At 34.3% G+C, this 17963-nt stretch overlaps 1 protein-coding gene across 1 annotated transcript in view; it reads right to left on the bottom strand.

The window, feature by feature from the left end:
• THSD7A (thrombospondin type 1 domain containing 7A) overlaps positions 1 to 17963 on the bottom strand; it is a 388294-nt gene that overhangs the window by 5547 nt on the left and 364784 nt on the right. Inside the window, exons 22-26 of the mRNA XM_081800925.1 lie at positions 14384 to 14557; positions 6570 to 6665; positions 3635 to 3717; positions 3078 to 3288; positions 544 to 631 (exon numbers count right to left, since the gene is read on the bottom strand). Coding sequence (XP_081657051.1) covers positions 544 to 631; positions 3078 to 3288; positions 3635 to 3717; positions 6570 to 6665; positions 14384 to 14557 — 652 coding nt within the window. The remainder of the gene's footprint in view (positions 1 to 543; positions 632 to 3077; positions 3289 to 3634; positions 3718 to 6569; positions 6666 to 14383; positions 14558 to 17963) is intronic.

Here is a 17963-nt window from a genome sequence, read left to right as displayed (position 1 = left end):
ATCTTTGATTTTCTTATTTAATGCTCTGAATAACCTTGAAATAGAACCCCTCAAATATTTTATTATCCTGTAAGAGAATTACCAAATGAAATTTCTCACTAACAATGGAAATAATACTATAGTATAATCCTTTAGTATTTGACCAGAAATCTTTATAAATACACAATTTATAATACATGTTTAAAAAGATAGTTGAATAAAATTAGGTATCACCATAATATCTTTCTCCAGTCGTAATTCAGTATCAAACTCTGTAGTTCACGATAAGCATACAAAGCAATATTATCTTGTATAACCAAGGGGAACATACTTGAGATGACCTGGAGCAGCTCTGGCTCATCTTCAGATATTAAATGGCTGATTTGGTAGTTTTTAGAATATCTATGACTAAAGCTATTTTTGTTTCTAATTTCAGATGAACACTAAATAAATGTAGAATACTTATTTGATACAAATTGCTGTTTCTGTATTATAGTCAACTGACAGTGTTTTTGCTGAAATTGATCTGTATCCCCTTATATTTTGAAATATTTAATCACTCACCAAGCTAGATAAATCATGGAGACAATAAAGATGAGTAACACAAATGCCCCAGCTGCTACACCGTAAACCCAGGTCTTTAGTCTCCCATCTAAGAAGAATGGATATTAGTTATTAATTTACATTAGTCTGGTGTGTGTGTGTGTATATATATATATATATAAATATATATATGACAGTCTTTAACTATGACCAATGACCAGTGACATATGACCAAATCCTTTCAAAACAAAGTGAATTATTGCTTAGGCACAGTTAATGATTAATGCAAAGCTGCTATTATGAGTTAGATGCTGCTTCATTAAAGATAAATTATCAGTGAGAACTAAATGGAAAAATAATTTTTTCAATTCAAATTGCGTTCAGATTTCAGGTTCATATGCCTAAATTTTTGCAGCTGCTTATGTAAATTTTACTTCAAATCCAATATATGCATAATGCTAAATAAACATTTTCTTATTTTTATTCTGAGAATGGCAATTATAAGGAAAGAAGAAAAGTAATGCAATTTCAATAAAGTCCTACAGCTTAGGGTTAATGCAGACAGGTATTTGAACATAAATTTTGTCATTTTAACTTTTTTTTATGATGAATTGAAAGTGAATATGCTTAACATTTTTTGGGGGAATTAATCTTTTATCTAATTTACACTTACACTGTACTTTAAAGCTCAATAGACAATATCCTTTGTAAAAATAGCCAAGTTTGATTATAACATATAAAGAACTTTCTAACTATAAATAACATTTTTCTAACTTTTTATTATATGGAATTAGGCAGGATAGAAACTTTTCTAATTTGGTTTTCTGGTCTCATTTCCTTTGAGCTTCTTAGTTTTCTGTTCACAATAAACTTCAACTAGATGATAGTATTAATAAATTTGCCTAACTTGATCATTACATCAACACGTATTTTCTGTTGCATACATACAATTAAACATATTAGTGCTAAAATTATAGATTGGGCAAATTGACTCCATAGACACTCTGGTTTATTCAATATTTGGAAGCCATCAAAAACAAATCAGTACTGTGAAAGTTTTTCTACTTAGAGCTAGATCAACTTAGGGGTCCATTTGTTGGAACTAAACTGTTAATATTCTAAATATACTTCTTTTCAATTCTAAAGATTTTAAAAATTAGAGACTGGGTTTAAAATCAACCCCTGTTGGGTTCATCTGCCCTGAGAGTTCTTCAACAAATATTCTTGGAGTTTTTCAAAAACCAAGAACAGAGTCTAAATACACTTTTTAAGAACATAAAACTTTTTAATATATTAAAATATTCATTTTAGGGAAGGTATATATATAAAATGACAATGTTCTCTTTTTAAAAACCAGTTTTGATGTGAGAAGTTCTGCTTGGATTCTTAGTCAAGGTCAAGATTGCTAATGGCCATTTGCAGGTCCACTATCTTAAACACCGAGAGAAGAGTTTCCCAGGTTTGCACGGACAAGTCAGCTTTGCAAAATAAATTGTATTTTCAGCTAACAACCTTATGAAGGCAGGGATAATGTGGTTAAATCTCAATATTTGGGTTAAATCATCTAAATACTGAAAATACTTAAAATCCTAATAGTGATTCTCCAGTAAGGGAACGTGTTTTGACTTAAAGCATTAGAAATAGAAATGTGCTGTGCAGACTCCTTCTTTTCTCCTATTTCTAACAACTGTAAAGTAGACTATGTCTGGCTTTGCCTAGAGATTTCCTTTGGTCATTAACTAGTAATCTCTGTTGGTGTGAGAAAAACCACCATGATCTTAGCTACCTTAAAGCCCTTGCAGCACAATTTTAAACACCAGCTTTAGTTCCAGAAATAAGCATACAGTTTATTCCATCTGGGGAGAGAACATGTGTGGGGTAGGGACAGCATTGTATTAGGCCTTCAAGCTTTTGCCTCTGTTGGCTTCAAGTCCATTACTAGACACATTAAGGATGTCTGCTTAATATGACAAGGGTCTGGTCAGTCTCCAAATTTAAATCATCCCATCTAGACAGGAAGGCTCCATACTTGCCCTTCTGTATCTGGTGCTAGTACAGATTCTTATTATTTGAGTTTATCAAATCTAGGGGCCGATAGAAATTGGGCTGGCTACCGAGTACCCCCAGCACAGCACTGCATTACTGATGTTCCTATTTTAGGTTTAAATTATTACCAGTCTATGGTCAAACGAAAAATTCTTGAATGTCTTTAGAGTTTTGTTTCAGTTCTGAATGACCATATACTTTTTTCCTAATTAATATTTCATGGTTAGATTTCTTTGTTCAATGTAAGCATAATTATACTTGTAAATTTAGGTCTGAGATCAAAATAACTAATATCCTAATTTTTTTTCTAAGAGGAAATTAATTTCATTTCTCTGAACTTTGAGCATGAGTGCTTTTTTCATAATAGTAAAAACATGCTATGTGGCAATATCAGAATAAATAAGTACAGATGACTCATGTGAAAATGCTTGCTCATTTTTTTTAACCCTTTGACATTGCTTAAATGTATAACTAAAGGATTCTACATCAACACTGTCTAGTCACTTCACCTGGCCCAAATGGCTGTAGAAACCAGGTCCTTCCCCGTCCTGTTGCGTTACTGGAGGATTGGGTTGGATGTACTGCCCGACTGGTTTTCACATCTCCTCTTTTGTCCTCCACAGTGGGTATCACCACCACGGGGATAAGTGTGCACTGCTCAAGAGTACCGTTAGAAGACATGACTTCAGTGTACCCTTCTTCACAACTGCATGTCCTCATCTGCGGGAGAACAAGAGGATTTCTACTATACATAGAAGGTGATGAGAGCATAAAAGATCTGACTTGAAGAGAAGGCTTTAAGGAAGTACTGTTTTCGGAATTTACTACATGTAATTTGTCTTAGCTACATAAAAAAACACACTTTTTGTACTGTTCACAAATTATTTTAACAGTAGAAATAAGTGCATTCAGAATTGTCTATATCGATAAAAGGAGAGGTCTAGAAATCTTTAGGCCACAAGACATGCTTTTTCTGCAGGGGGGGAAGGGGGGAGGGAGTGGACTTTTTAAGAGGTGGTGGGTGACAATGCAGCTGGCTTGTCTTTCCTAATGAAGTCACACATACCTCACTACAGTACGAGTGGGGTTGACTACACGGTGGGTTACAAGACCTGTCAGCATCAGGCTGGTGCACCACCAAGCAGCCCCCTGCAGAACAGAAAATCATATATTGACAAGTAGCATCTCTTGCAATGATAGAAATACCGTGTTGGATAGACATGTCTTTGAATCCTGAACTACTCCGGGAACCCCCATGGATTTTTCCGAGGGCGACTGATTGTGAAATACTTGGTTAACCTTGACCACTGCATACCGGAACTTGAGGCCCCTCTTATTCAGAGGAGATAGCAGAGTGCCTGGCACTCAGCAGCTGCTCCACAAGCAGTATTTGTATAGCTGCCACTTTGAAAACACTAACTGCACACGGGCCGTTTCTGTCATGGTCCCCGGCCCCCGCTATTGGCCCAGTCCAACATTAAAAAGCAGATTGAATTTTCCTTGGAAGTTAAATTTTTTTCTTGGCCAAAGAAACAGTTCTTATGTCCCTTGAGATGTTTCTTTAATTTATGTGACTACCACATAAATGTACTTTTTAAAAAAATAATGCATACATAGTTCTTGGAGAAAATCCCTATTCCTGCCAATTCAGGATTTTTGTAGCTGCTAAGTGATGTATTTGCATTATTGTTTAACTTGACATTGCAGCTCTCTGGTTTTTCTTCTTTCTCTTCTTTTCAGGTCTAGTACCAAGTGTACCTAAGTTGTTACAAGTGAGGTTTTAAGATGAGAATAGATGTCCTAGAGAAACAATACTGGTGATGCGCAGGGAACTTAGAGTTTCAAACCATACTTGCTCAGTTGAATAGGATTTTAGGAAAGCAAAGTTTTTCCTCTATTTATGGAATTGATGATCCTCTGGAATTTAATCAAAGATCCTCTTGTTAATTCTTTGCCTTATTTCTCAATAATATAAACTATTCATCAAAAAATTATGATGGGAAAGCAGTTAGTCATTGCAAGCCAATTGCAGTTAAAAGGCCATATTGAGGTTATTATCATGAAACACATGATGAAAAAGAAAAACATCTTGATTTCTAATAAGGACAACTTCATAAAATTAAAGCAATCGATCAAGATAGGTAATATACTTTACATGCTTGTCTATTTCTCATAAAGAGTCTCGTCTCTCCTAAAAGATAGAAGAAGAATGCATATAGAGTTTATCACAAATCATTTACACATTGGCCTTTTTGGTATCAGAGAAAGTATTAGAAAGAAAGAAATACATTGGGTACTTTAATGGATTAAAAAGAAGGTGAACACATGATTTCTACAGGTAAGCCTTTTAAAATTCGACTTACCTTTGCATTGGGGAATACCCCTAATTTTAGTGGGAAAAGAGATTTTAACATATAGAAGAAATGGCAGACAAATATTACTGGCATCCATATTTGGGGAGGAAAAAGAAACCTGAAAATAACAGGACCCTCTGGGGAAACTGCAACGTTCCCTCTGAAGAGTTTCAAGAAGAATGTAGACCTTCATTTTCAACACTTGAGTTGAATGGACCATCTCTATAAGTGCCTTCAAATTCAGAAAATGTATGCTTCCCTTCATAAGGCTCTTTCTCTCCTTAGGCCTCTTACAGTGGTGTGGTTGGAATAGATTCCCCCCCCCCACCCCCCCCACCCCAGTAGATAATACTGTGAGAGAGCAAAGGGTTTCCTGGTAGGTGTCTCTTCTTTGTTATATCTGTGTCCACTGGGAGTTGCTATTATCAATGGTTTCTTGATACAGATTTCTCATGTATAAAATCTTACCTTCACAAGAATATAATTTGATATCCTGTTCCAGCTTTCATAGGGAGGAAATAAGTAATTAGGTTTAAATAAATCCAGGTAATTTAAAATTTAATATAAAAATTGATGCTTTCCAAAAAGCATATTGATCTCTGTTCCTGTTATCTTACTGTATATATTACAGCTAAATTTATAAATGGACATTACTAATAGGCACCCAAATGCACATTACTTTTTATCTCTGCCAGAGGGCAAAACAATGGCAGTAAATCAGCAGGTCCCCCGGAGTAGCTAACTCTCAAAACTCATGTTACTGATACACTACGAAGATTCCTATAGATTAGATCTATAAAAATGTTAAAGGAGAGACATTAGATCTTTGGGTCATATGTTTAAGGTTTAGGTTCTGGTTCTGACCTTGGTTTCTTTCTAGGAAATTTGCAAGGTACATATCTGGAGCCAAGTTTCTCTCCACTTCATAGGGTCCTTGAACCCTTGCATTTACTGGGTTCAGATAAGGAAACTTTTAGTAATCACAGATTAGAGAAGCTCTTTGGTATATTTGGGTCAAAGGACATTTTAGAAAAGTTTTTCATTTGGATTTCTTCTTTGAATATATAATTTTTGAGTGGGGACAGAGTAGGTTAGCTGCCCAGATGTTCTGGGCTTGAGATTTGCCAATAGATCTTACCTATTAATTAATAAAAAACTGAATCATAGATTTCTGAATTCAAGCAAGATATTTGGATTTGTATAATTATATTTACTTGGTAATATTTTTGGTCTTAGTGTATATTATTTTTAAGGTACAGAAACAGATATAGTCCACAAAATACTGATTTTTTTTTTAAGCATGTGGTGAGTTATTCACATATAAAATTTCTAGGGAAGACAATCTGAAAATTATAATTTATTGGAATTAGGTAATATTTTAACTAGATTCTAGCAACATTGTCTAAAATGGCTGGATGAGGGAGAATTTGAGAATTTAATCGAAATAATAAAAAATAAAATAGTCATTGGTTACAGTTATACAGCCTAGGTACTGAGTCCCAACCATGTGCTGAGTACTGAAAGAGTATCTTTGTTTTCTTAATTATTTGCTTTAACCAACTGCATGTGTAGTACAGGAAGACTTGCAAAAAAACAAAACAAAACAAAACAAAACAAAAAAACCAAAAAGAGAAATTGGAAGTTTACCTGTTACATTTATACCATCTGACCTTTGACACCAGACTGTTCGGGAAGAACCCTTCCAAGCACTGGCCATCCATTTATACTCATAACACTGTCCATCTGCAGGGACACAATAAACATGAACAGAAGCATTCTGCTGTCTAGAAGGACAATCATGGGGAAAGAATATTAAGAAAATATTTATAAACAATTGTCAAAGTGGTAAGTCCATCTCAAAAATGATACAAATGTTAATTTATTGTCCTGAAATTGCCATATAAATGTTATAAAATTCCTGATCTATTCCTAAATCCCATTTCTTTGCCATGGTTTTTATTCTTTTAATGATAATACAGTACAGTTGAACCCTGAACAACATGGGGATTAGGGGCATGTACCCCTATGCAGTCTAAAATCTGTATATACCTTTTGACTCTCCCAAAACTTAACTACTAACATCTTACTGTTGACCAGAAGCCTTACTTGATAACACAAAATATATGTTACATACTATAGACTTATAATAAAGTAAGCTAGAAAAAATGTTACTAAGAAAACCATAAGGGGGCGCCTGGGTGGCTCAGTCATTAAGCGTCTGCCTTCGGCTCAGGTCATGATCCCAGGGTCCTGGGATCGCACCCCACATCGGGCTCTCTGCTCAGCGGGAAGCCTGCTTCTCCCTCTCCCACTCCCTCTGCTTGTATTCCCTCTCTCGCTGTGTCTCTCTGTGTCAAATAAATAAAAATCTTAAAAAAAAAAAAAAAACCATAAGGAGGAGAAAATATTTTGCACTGTATTCATATTATTATTTTTTAAAGATTTTATTTGTCAGAGAGAGCATGAGCAGGGGGAGGGGCAGAGGGAGAAGGAGGCTCCCCGCTGAGCAAGGAACCCAATGCAGGACTCCATCCCAGCACCCTGGGATCATGACATGAGCCAAAGGCAGATGCTTAACTGACTGAGCCACCCAGGCATCCCTGTACTGTATTTATTTAAAAAAAAAAAACTCTCCTGTAAGTGGACCTGGGCAATTCAAACCTCTGTTGTTCAAGGGTCAACCATATTATTAAAAATTTTAAAAAGTAGCATAGTCTATGTATCATTCTGAAATGTAAATATTATACAGATGAAATATTTCTATGTGGTTTTTTCTAAATGTAGCTATAGTACATTTATTTTAACTGCTATATAGAATTCCACTGTACTAAACTCGACAACTTTTTTTTTTGGTATTTCTTCTCTGGATGGCCTTTTAGGTTGTTTTCAATTTTTGTTGTAAGAGCAATGTCTCCGTGGTCAACCTTGTGCAAGTCTCTTCATGCTTCTTTAAGGTAAATATCTAGAAGACAAACTACCGGGTATCTCCATAGGGATGGCTGAAACTATACTAAATAACTTTTTTTTCCCTCCAAAAAGTGACAATCTGCATATCCACCAGCAGTGAATAAGGATCATCATTGCTTAAGCCTTCACGAACATTTATAATTGCCAGATTTAAAATTTTTGGTTATTTTGGTGGGTGTGGAAGCTATATCGTCATTTTAAATTGTAGTTCTCTATTAATGCTATTAAAGAGTAACAAATGTTTTGGGGCATTTAGACTTCCTCTTATGAGTGTTGCTTCTTTATATCTAGTGGCCATTTTTTATCCTACTGAAATCTATGCCTTTTCTTATTGAATTGTGGGAATTATTTACTCTAGAATAGCAGTTCTCAAAGTATGGTCCAGAGAACCTGGGAGACTTTGACATCTTTCAGATTGTGTGTGTGTGTGTGTATTTCAACTACACATCTGTGTGAGTAGAGCTGGATTTTCTTCATATACGTCAACTAAACTAAGATTGCAAGAGATTGAGTGCAGAAACAGAATCCAGCTGTCTTCCTTTAAGGCAGATATTATAGATTTGCAAAAATGTAAAACAGGACGTGCTTGTCAAAGTTATTGGTTTTGTTTTCAAAGTTATTTTTCAGGAAGTACTGTTATTATTACATAAAATTGGCTTGTGGTTATTCTTTATCTTTTTAATATAAATTTTTATGTATATATAACTCACAAAAGAAAATTTTGGGTCCTCAATTTTAAGAATATAAAATTGAATCAATTTTAGGGGTGCCTGGGTGGCTCAGTTGGTTAAGCATCTGCCTTTGGCTCAGGTCAAGATCCCAGGCAGGGTCCTGGGATCCAGCCCCGAATGTGACTCCCTGCTTGCTGCTCTGCCTACTTGTGCTCTCTCTGTCTGTCAAATAAATAAAATAAAAATAAAATTGGATCAATTTTATACTCTTGGAGTTTTAAAATTGTCCTAGATACTAATTGTTGTTGTAGAATACTAATCCTTGGAAATTAATTGACTTCACAAATATCTTTTCTAAGGCTTTGGCTTCTCTGTTAACCTTGTTTATGATCTATTACTATGTAGAAGATTTAATTTTTCATCTTTCTCATTTTTGTGCTTTTCATGTCATATTTTGGAAATTCTTCTTGAGTTCATAATGATATTCTCCTATATTTTCTTTAAATGTTTTACAGTTATGCTCTTCACCTTTGGCTCTATAATTTAGTTTATTATCAGTTTTGTGTATGGTGTGAGCCACAAGATAATCTTAAAAACATTATATGGATAACAAATTATTGCAACATTATTTACCCACCCATTACCCTACTGACTTTCACTTCTGTTATGTACGTATAAGAATTTGTTCCTGAGATTCTTTGTTTCATTAGTCTAATTGCTTTATTGTTGACCGGTCACTCTTCTTAAATTATTAATGCTGTAGAGTAAATCTTGAATAAAGCCATGTAAGTCCCTTGACCTCCTCTCCCATTTTTTTCTTCTTGAAATTCTGAGCTTTAATAAATAATTCTGTGATCTTCTTGGTCTTCAACCTCTCCATATGAATTTTAGGATCAATTTCTCAGATCACTTAAAAATCGGTTCAAATTACATGGAATTTATATAAATTGGTATAAAATTGAGATGTAATGATATTGAGGCTTATCCATGAACATGCCTATTTTACTAATGTTTTAGTTAGTTATATGCTTAAATAAGATTTCATCATTTATTTTCTATACATATCTTACATATATTTCTGTTAAATATATTTCTACTTGTAGTTTTATTTTGATTCAATTTTTTTCTAATTAAATTTTATAATTGAGTCTTAAAGATTTTTTATTTTTTATTCAAGTATAGCTGACAAAGTATTATTTCCAGATATATAACATAGTGTTTCAACAATTACAAATATTACAAAACGCTCACCATAATAAGCGTAGTTACCATCTGTCACCATACAAAGTTATTACAATCTTACTGACTACATTCCCCGTGATATACTTTTCATCCCTGTGACTTATTTACACTGTTAATTGGAAATTTGTACCTCTTGATCCCCTTCATCAATTTCACTTATCCCCCACTCTGGCAACCGCTAGTTGTACTTATGAGTCTGTTTCTGTTTTTATTTTGTTCATTTTGTTTTTTAGGTTCCACATATGAGGGAAATCATATGGTATTTGTCTTTGTCTGACTTACTTCACTTATAATACCCTCTAGGTTCATCCATGTTGTCTCAAATGGCAAGATGATGACATTCTTTTGTATGGCTGAGGAATGGAATATGGTATATATGTATACATATACCACATTTTTATCCATTCATTTATTGGTGGACATTTAACTTCTATATCTTGGCTATTGTAAATAATGCTGTAATAAACATGGGGTGCATATTTTTTTGAATTAGTGTTTTTTTTTTCTTTTACTTGGGTAAATACCCAGAAGTGGAATTACTGGGTCATATGGTAGTTTTAATTCTTTGAGGAACCTCCATACTGTTCACCACAGTGGCTGTACCAATTTAGGTTCCTGCCAAGAATTCACATGGGTTCCCATTCTCCACATCTTTGCCAGCACTTTGTCTTTTTGAAATTAACCATCCTGACTGGTGTGAGGAAATTCTCATTGTGGTTTTGACTTGCATTTCCCTGATGATTAGTGATTTTGAGCATCTTTTCATGTGTTTTTTGGCAATCTGTTACCTTCCTTGGAAAAATGTCTATACAGGTACTCTGCCCATTTTTTCATTAGACTTTGTGTGTACTGAGTTGTGTAAGTTCTTTATATATTCTGGATATTAACCCATTATTGGATATATCATTTGCAAATATCTGCTCCCATTCAATAGGTTACCTTGTTGTTGGTTTCCTTCCTGCAAAAGCTTTTTATGTTGGTATAGTCCCGATAGTTTTATTTCTGCTTTTGTTTCTCTTGCCTGAGAAGCCATATCTAGAAAAATGTTGCTAAGGCCAATGTCAAAGAAATTACTGCCTATGTTGGGTTTTTTTTTTTTTTTTTTTAAAGATTTTATTTATTTGTCAGTGAGAAGAAGAGCATAAGTGTGGGGGAGGGGGGGAGTGGCAGACAGAGGGAAAAGCAGGCTTCCCGCTGAGCAAGGAGCCTGACACGGAACTTGATCCCAGGACCCTGGGATCATGACCTGAGCCGAAAGCAGACGCTTGACCAACTGAGCCACTTGGGCACCCGCCTATGTTTTCTTCTAGGAGTTTTATGGTTTCAGGTATTATATGTAGGTCTTAGTCCATTTTGAGCTTATTTTTTTGTGTGGCATAAGAAAGCAGTCCAGTTTTATCTTTCACTGTAACTGTCCAGTCTTCCCAGTACCATTTATTGAAGAGACTGTCTTTCCCCTATTGTATCTTCTTGCCTCTCTTGTGGTGGATTAATCATGTAAGTGTGGGTTTGTTTCTGGGCTCTATATTCTGTTCTACTGATCTAGGTGTATATTTTTGTGCCAATTCCATACTATTTTGATTACTATAAGTTTTGTAGTAGAGTTTGACATCTGAGATTGTGCTACTTCCAGTTTGTTGCTCTTTCTTAAGATTGCTTTGGCTGGGGCGCCTGGGTGGCTCAGTTGGTTAAATGACTGCCTTCGGCTCAGGTCATGATCCTGGAGTCCCGGGATCGAGTCCCGCATCGGGCTCCCTGCTCGGCAGGGAGTCTGCTTCTCCCTCTGACCCTCCTCCCTCTCATGCTCTCTGTCTCTCATTCTCTCTCTCTCAAATAAATAAAATCTTTAAAAAAAAAAAAAAAGATTGCTTTGGCTGTTCAGTCTTTTGTGATTCCATATAAATCTTAGGATTAATATTATTGATACTTCAGTAGGGGTTATATTTAATCAATAGATTACTTTGGGTAGTATAAACATTTTAATATTCTTCCAATCCATGAACATGATCTATCTTTTCATTTCTTATGTAGCCTTTAATTTCGCTTCTCAATGCCTTATCGTTTTCAGTGTATAGTCTTTCACTTCCTTGGTTAAATTTATTTCTAGGTATTTTATTATTCTTGGTACAAGTGTAAATGGAGTTTCTTTTTCTTTCTGCTATTTTGTTATTAGTGTATAGAAATATGTTTCTATATATCAGTTGTATCCTGCAACTTAACATAGTTCATTTATTCTAATAGTTTTTTGGGGGAGGGTTTTCTGTGTATAATATCACATCATCTGTAAGCAGTGATAGTTTTAATCTTCCTTACCAACTTGGATGCTTTTCATTTCTTTTTATTGTCTGATTGCTATGGCTAGGATTTCCAGTAGTACATTGACTGAAAGTGGTGAGGGAGGATAATATCCTTCTGGCACTTCTCTTCTTAATGATGAACAATTATGAGCTTGTCCACGGAGTATAATAATGTTAGCTGTGGGTTTGTCAAAGATGGCCTTTGCTATGTTGAGACCCACCTGGTGAGTTTTTATCACGAATGGATATTTTGTCAAATTCCTTTCAGTATCTATTGAGCTTATCATGATTTTTATCTATTTTGTTTGTTAAAATTTTTAATGTGAACATCATATAGTAATGTGAATGATTATTTCTTTGTTTTCAACTATTAAGCTTCTGATTATACTTTGGCTAGAACCTTCTTTACTAGGTTGAAAAGAAGTAGCCCCAATGAGCATCCTTGCTTTGTTACTGATTGCAAGGGAATGTGTCTTATGTTTCCCCTAATATTATGATGTATGCTGTTTGTTTAGGTAGATATCATTTATCAGGTAAAGTGATTTCCTTCTAGTTCAAGTTGTGTTGGGAAGTTTTTTAGAGTTGCATTCTATAAACATCTTTTTAACATATTTTAAAATCATATGCCTTTTTTTCTATTACTGTAATGACTTACATTATTTTTTCTAATATTTAGGCATCTTTGTACTTCTAAAAATATAATTAGTCATGATATTAATTATTTGGTTAGATAATCTTTAATGATTTTGACATCTATTTTCATTGGTGACTTTATTGGCTGATTTTACTGTCAGGGTTATACTTTCATAGAGCTGGAGGGATTTTCCTCATCTTTTTTTCCCACTCAACTTGATTTTTTAAGATTTCACATAAAAGGGAGTTTTTGTTTCTTTAAATTTTGGTAAAGCTCAAAGCCATTTAGGTTCTAGTTTGTTTCATGTGTAAGTAAATATTTGATAAATTTGAGTTTTTAACAGTTATAGAATCCATAGTGTAGATTCTCAATTACTCTTGGTATAAATTATAATAATCTAGATTATCTTGAAGTGTTTATATTTATTAGCAAAATATATTCAAAAATATATTTTCAAACTCTATTTGTTGTAGTATTGCTTTTTTTTTTTTTCTCCTCCATTTTTGCCATGAGGTGGTCTATTTAGTTTTGGTCCACTATTGGTTGTTGATTATCTTTTCTAATCATTAATTTATATTTATCTGTATTAGTTACATTCTACTTTATCTTTTTAAAAAAAAATCTCTTGAGTTTACTGCTTAGCTCATTTTCAACGTTTCTCCCTCCTATTTAGGCATTTAAGGCTTTAAGTTCTCTCCTAAGTACTTTTGTGCTGATATGTAATGCCCTAGAAGTATGGTTTTTAGTTTTGACTGATGTCTGTGCATGGGGAGATTTCTTTTTAATTGTTGTTTATTTCTAATTTTGTCATTTTGGGTTGAACAAACCTTTCCTTGGGATTTATTTCATTTTCATTACGTACACTGTCCTAGGACATTATGAAATCATTTATCTGCTTGGTAAATTTGGGAAGATTGAACTGACAAGGCAGATAGTTCTACCTATTTCTTAAGTCATCCAGCCCATTTGGCTTTTACTTTAAGCATTCTTCCTTCACATTCTGAGCTCTCTCCTCCAACTTTTCAGTAATAATAGTAATATTTTGACTCCTATTTGCTATTAAATGTCCTACTCCCTAATTGTTTCAAAACACAAGCAGGAAGGAGAAGATTGTTTGTTGACCCTATAAATTCTTTCATTTTCAGTTAGACTGCCTCTGTGTTCCCAAACTATTTTTGATGCTCTGTGGTTCTTGGAAATGTCATGTATTGGGTGGCTCTATATGTGCATGTATGTACACACACAAACCTGTAAACACGGATGTTCATAACACCTAGGTCAAATTCTCACCAATATTTTGATTTATCAATTTCTAAGAATATAGTAAAACCTCTCACTTGGCTGTGGATTTTTGTTTCCTTTGATTTAAATAAAGGCTATTGTTAGATTTTGTCCTGGGTGTACACATAATGTGCTCTTAGTTAGCTCAATCTTCTGTAGCTCATAAAACAAACATTTTTTACATTTCTAATCTAATTGAGGAAGGGTGAAGATTTTTCTTCCTGTAAATTTTTTAAAATTCAGAATCCTACTCAATTCTCAGTCTTAAGCGAGATCTTAGCAAATGACTTATTGAACAGAAAATTCTATATCTTCTTTTCTATCAACATAAAACTAAATTGAAAAGATTTCATGAATTGTAGCACTCACCATTACATGATTTCGTTTCTAACACTTGCTCTGGGCACAGATGTTGATTTTCTAGTTCCTGTATAATCACAGCCCTGGAACGGACCTGTATTCCACCAAAGCCTAGGTCTTCACCATTCACACAGGTTAGCTGACAAAGACTCCATGAAGACCAGTCCTTCAGATAACAGTCACCTGCAAAACACAGGTGTGTAGTTTGTACATACCCATAAGCAGTAGCCAGCCATATAGTAATTTTATTTCTTAACCTCACTGGGAAAGGTAGGACTAGCATACCAAAAAAAACATATTTATAAGATAAGTATTTAATATTTGCAAGTTTATATGTAGTTTTTAAGTGTGTATGAATGTTATTTTTGGAGTGGATGTTATTGGGTATTGACTATGGCTGGAAGGAGCTTGTTCCTTGTAATTCACCTCCTCTTAAAAGACAAAATAGTTGATTAAAACCTACCACCACTCTTGTCATTATTATAAAAGGATTTATTAAATTCTTGGTAGTATCAATGAAAATCTAAATATACATAAAATTTATCTTGTAGCTATACATAATTGCAAAAGAACTTGAACTCCAAGACTGAGAAAACTGGCATTTATACTTTTTTTTTTTTTTCCTTCTATTTCTAGCCAGGGGTGTGGAGGTGAGACAGCCAACTGAGCAACTGGAGTAGGGGTAATAATGCTTGTAATTTTATCTGATCTACGGCTTCAATCAACTTTTTTTTTCAATTACTTATTGAATAATATACATGAAAAATTACAAATGTTGGAATTTTCACAATCTGATTATATAACCATGCAACCAATATTCACATCAAGCAACAGGGCATTCTCAGAATTTCAGAAACCGTTCTTGTGTTATATATGGAATTATACCATACATATCTTTAAAAAATATTTCACTCAATTATGTTTGCAAGATCCACATGTATTTATGTAGTTCCACTTTGATCATTCTTAGTGCTGTACTTTATTCCACTATATGAAGGTATCACAATTTAGATATCCATTCTAGTGATGGGCATGTGGAGAGTTGTAAATTTTTTCTATTATGAATACTGTTGTTGTGAACATTTTAGTATGAGTCTTTGAACTTATGTGCATTTCTATTGGGTGAATACCTAGGACCCTGGTGTATCATGTGCTCAACATCTTCAACCATTATGAGAATAGGGAAGAATTAATGAAATATCTTTCCCATATGCCCATCCATTCTTCAGGACTGACTGGTGATACTGTTCAGAGGATACAATAAATTATGATAGACACAAATCCATATGGATTCTTATTTTAATTATTCTAGCCATACCACATGCATAATTCATATTGCCTTACATTATGCTGAAGATGTCTAATAGCACAAAGTTGCCTGGAGATCTGATTAATGAAAACATGTCTTATGCTATAATTAAGAAATCTTCGTCAAACATGAATTATTGACTAATAGATGTATAATAGTGAAGTGGAATGATTTTTGTAGACCTTTATTATAGTATGTTGTTAATATTCATTCAGTGTCATTCTGAAGTTCAGAAAATTCTAGTAAATTTTACAAGTGTTAAAGAAAAACTAGGAAGCATGTTTAAATACTTTTGGGTTACTTAGTTTTTAATTATGCAGGAGAAACTATTAGAATTTTAAACAGTCCTCTTAAGATAAAGGTAATATAACTGTACCTCAGCAATTGCAGACTACATGGAAATATACCTTTTGTACTAGTAGGCTCTATTTCTGTGCTTATAACACTTGACATAGTGTATTTTACAACAGAGCTTAATCTTTTAATAGTTGTCCGTGAATTATATAATCCTCACCTCCAAAGAATCCAGGTCAGGCTTCAAAGATTTAATAGCAGCAAATGAGAGTACGACATTAGCTTGTACTAAACATACTTTTATATTTTGACCATCCAACCATTGTAATAATAAACTATACTATGCCTGCAAAAGACAGGACAAGTGTATGAAATGCACATCCCTACTTTAGTATTTTGCTCTTTAAAGCTCAGTAGCTCCTATATTGCTAACTTTTAAAACCCATTACTGGAGAAAACGGGCAAGAGAGGAACAGAGATGCATAGATTGTAATTTATAAAAGAAGAGCAGCCTCCTCCTGGGTTTATAATTACTTTAATTAGAATGGTGTGTTTGCCCTGTTTGATGTTATTATGAGATCTTCCTTTCCTTCGGGTCACTTAGGACATATTTCAATCTTGTGTTCACTTAAGTTACTATTAGATTAGCAACTGTCTTTTCCATTAGAAGGTAAACGCAATGGGGACAGGCTATAATTGTCTCTCAGTGTATCTCCAATCTTGAGCCCGGGGCCCAGCCTCCAGTAACGCTTGATAATAATAGTCAAATGAAGGGGCCATCGTGCTGCAGGAAGTATAATGAAAACAAGTAGGAGAAACTCCACAGGGAAGTAGACCCTATTGCCTGGCAAGGAGACCAGTGCTGCTCCGTGTTGTGGGTATCACAACAATCCCATTAGTGGCACTGGAGATTTGGCTTTAGAAGAGATAGGCCTTCCCAACTTTTAGCTTTGGTCACCTTTCATTGACTATGTGGCCATTTGGCACATCGGAGCCCGAAGTTTCAGTCCTGGGCTCTGCTGCCACAGTCTCAACCTCAGTCTGTTGTGGAGAAAAATGATTTTATTAAGTTCAATTGTGTGTGATATCTAGACTGAAATCAGGCCAGGAAATCGGGGGGGGGGGGCAGGAAATGAAGAGGGGAATTGCTGGATCGGGAATAGGTTATTATTAGCAGGTGTGGGAATGTCTAAGAAGCAACACTTAGCCTAGGTCTAGAAAGTAATTTTTAAAGATTTTTTAAAAAGATCTTTCTTCATTTGAAGTAGATGACACTATCTGTATACACAAAGATTGTTGTTACAGTTGAATATGCACAGTGAGGGATGATCTTAAAGTCTAGCACTTAGTTAAAAGTATCGGGTTGTTTTATCTACTGCTCTGTTTAATTTTATTCAGTTCATCTTGATAAACTACAGAAACTGCCAATATTATCACCGCAAATAATTTACTTAAGAATGAGTAAATTAATGAGAATGAATGAGCAACCCGTATTGTCAGCTTTTTACAGTGTTTAAAGACTTAATTCCATTAAAATAAACTTTTGAAAATATGTTCTCCATCTTTAAAATTTTAAATACCCAAATAAAAAAGGTATGATTTATTTTTGTCTCCACTATTTGTTTGCCTTTTTATTTTGGGGGGATCTTGTTTGAAATAACACATTCCTGAAAGAGATTGATATTTTTCTTATAGGCAAATTGGGAGAACAAAAACTTTTCACTGAGGGTGAAGTATAGGCAATTTACTTCCAATCTTATTCTTTTCTGGTCTACTAATAATAAACTGTTGCCCCCATCTTTGTCAAAGCCTTAGGCTCCTACCTGACATTGAACTTATTTTGATCTTCTGTCTACCCTAAAGTTCTCTGCATCAAGTCCAAATTCCTAAATATTAGTTTATCACTGTCTGCCAATTATTTCTAAACTACTTGATATATAATATTTGCTTTCCACATTTTACTGCATGAACCTGTTGTATCTAACT

The sequence above is a fragment of the Leptonychotes weddellii genome, chromosome 12, assembly GCF_054177405.1.
Source record: "Leptonychotes weddellii isolate Sample4059 chromosome 12, ASM5417740v2, whole genome shotgun sequence".
In the NCBI taxonomy this organism is placed as follows: domain Eukaryota; kingdom Metazoa; phylum Chordata; class Mammalia; order Carnivora; family Phocidae; genus Leptonychotes; species Leptonychotes weddellii.
Note: the sequence above shows the minus strand (reverse complement) of the source record. Positions and strands in the feature narration are given on the sequence as shown.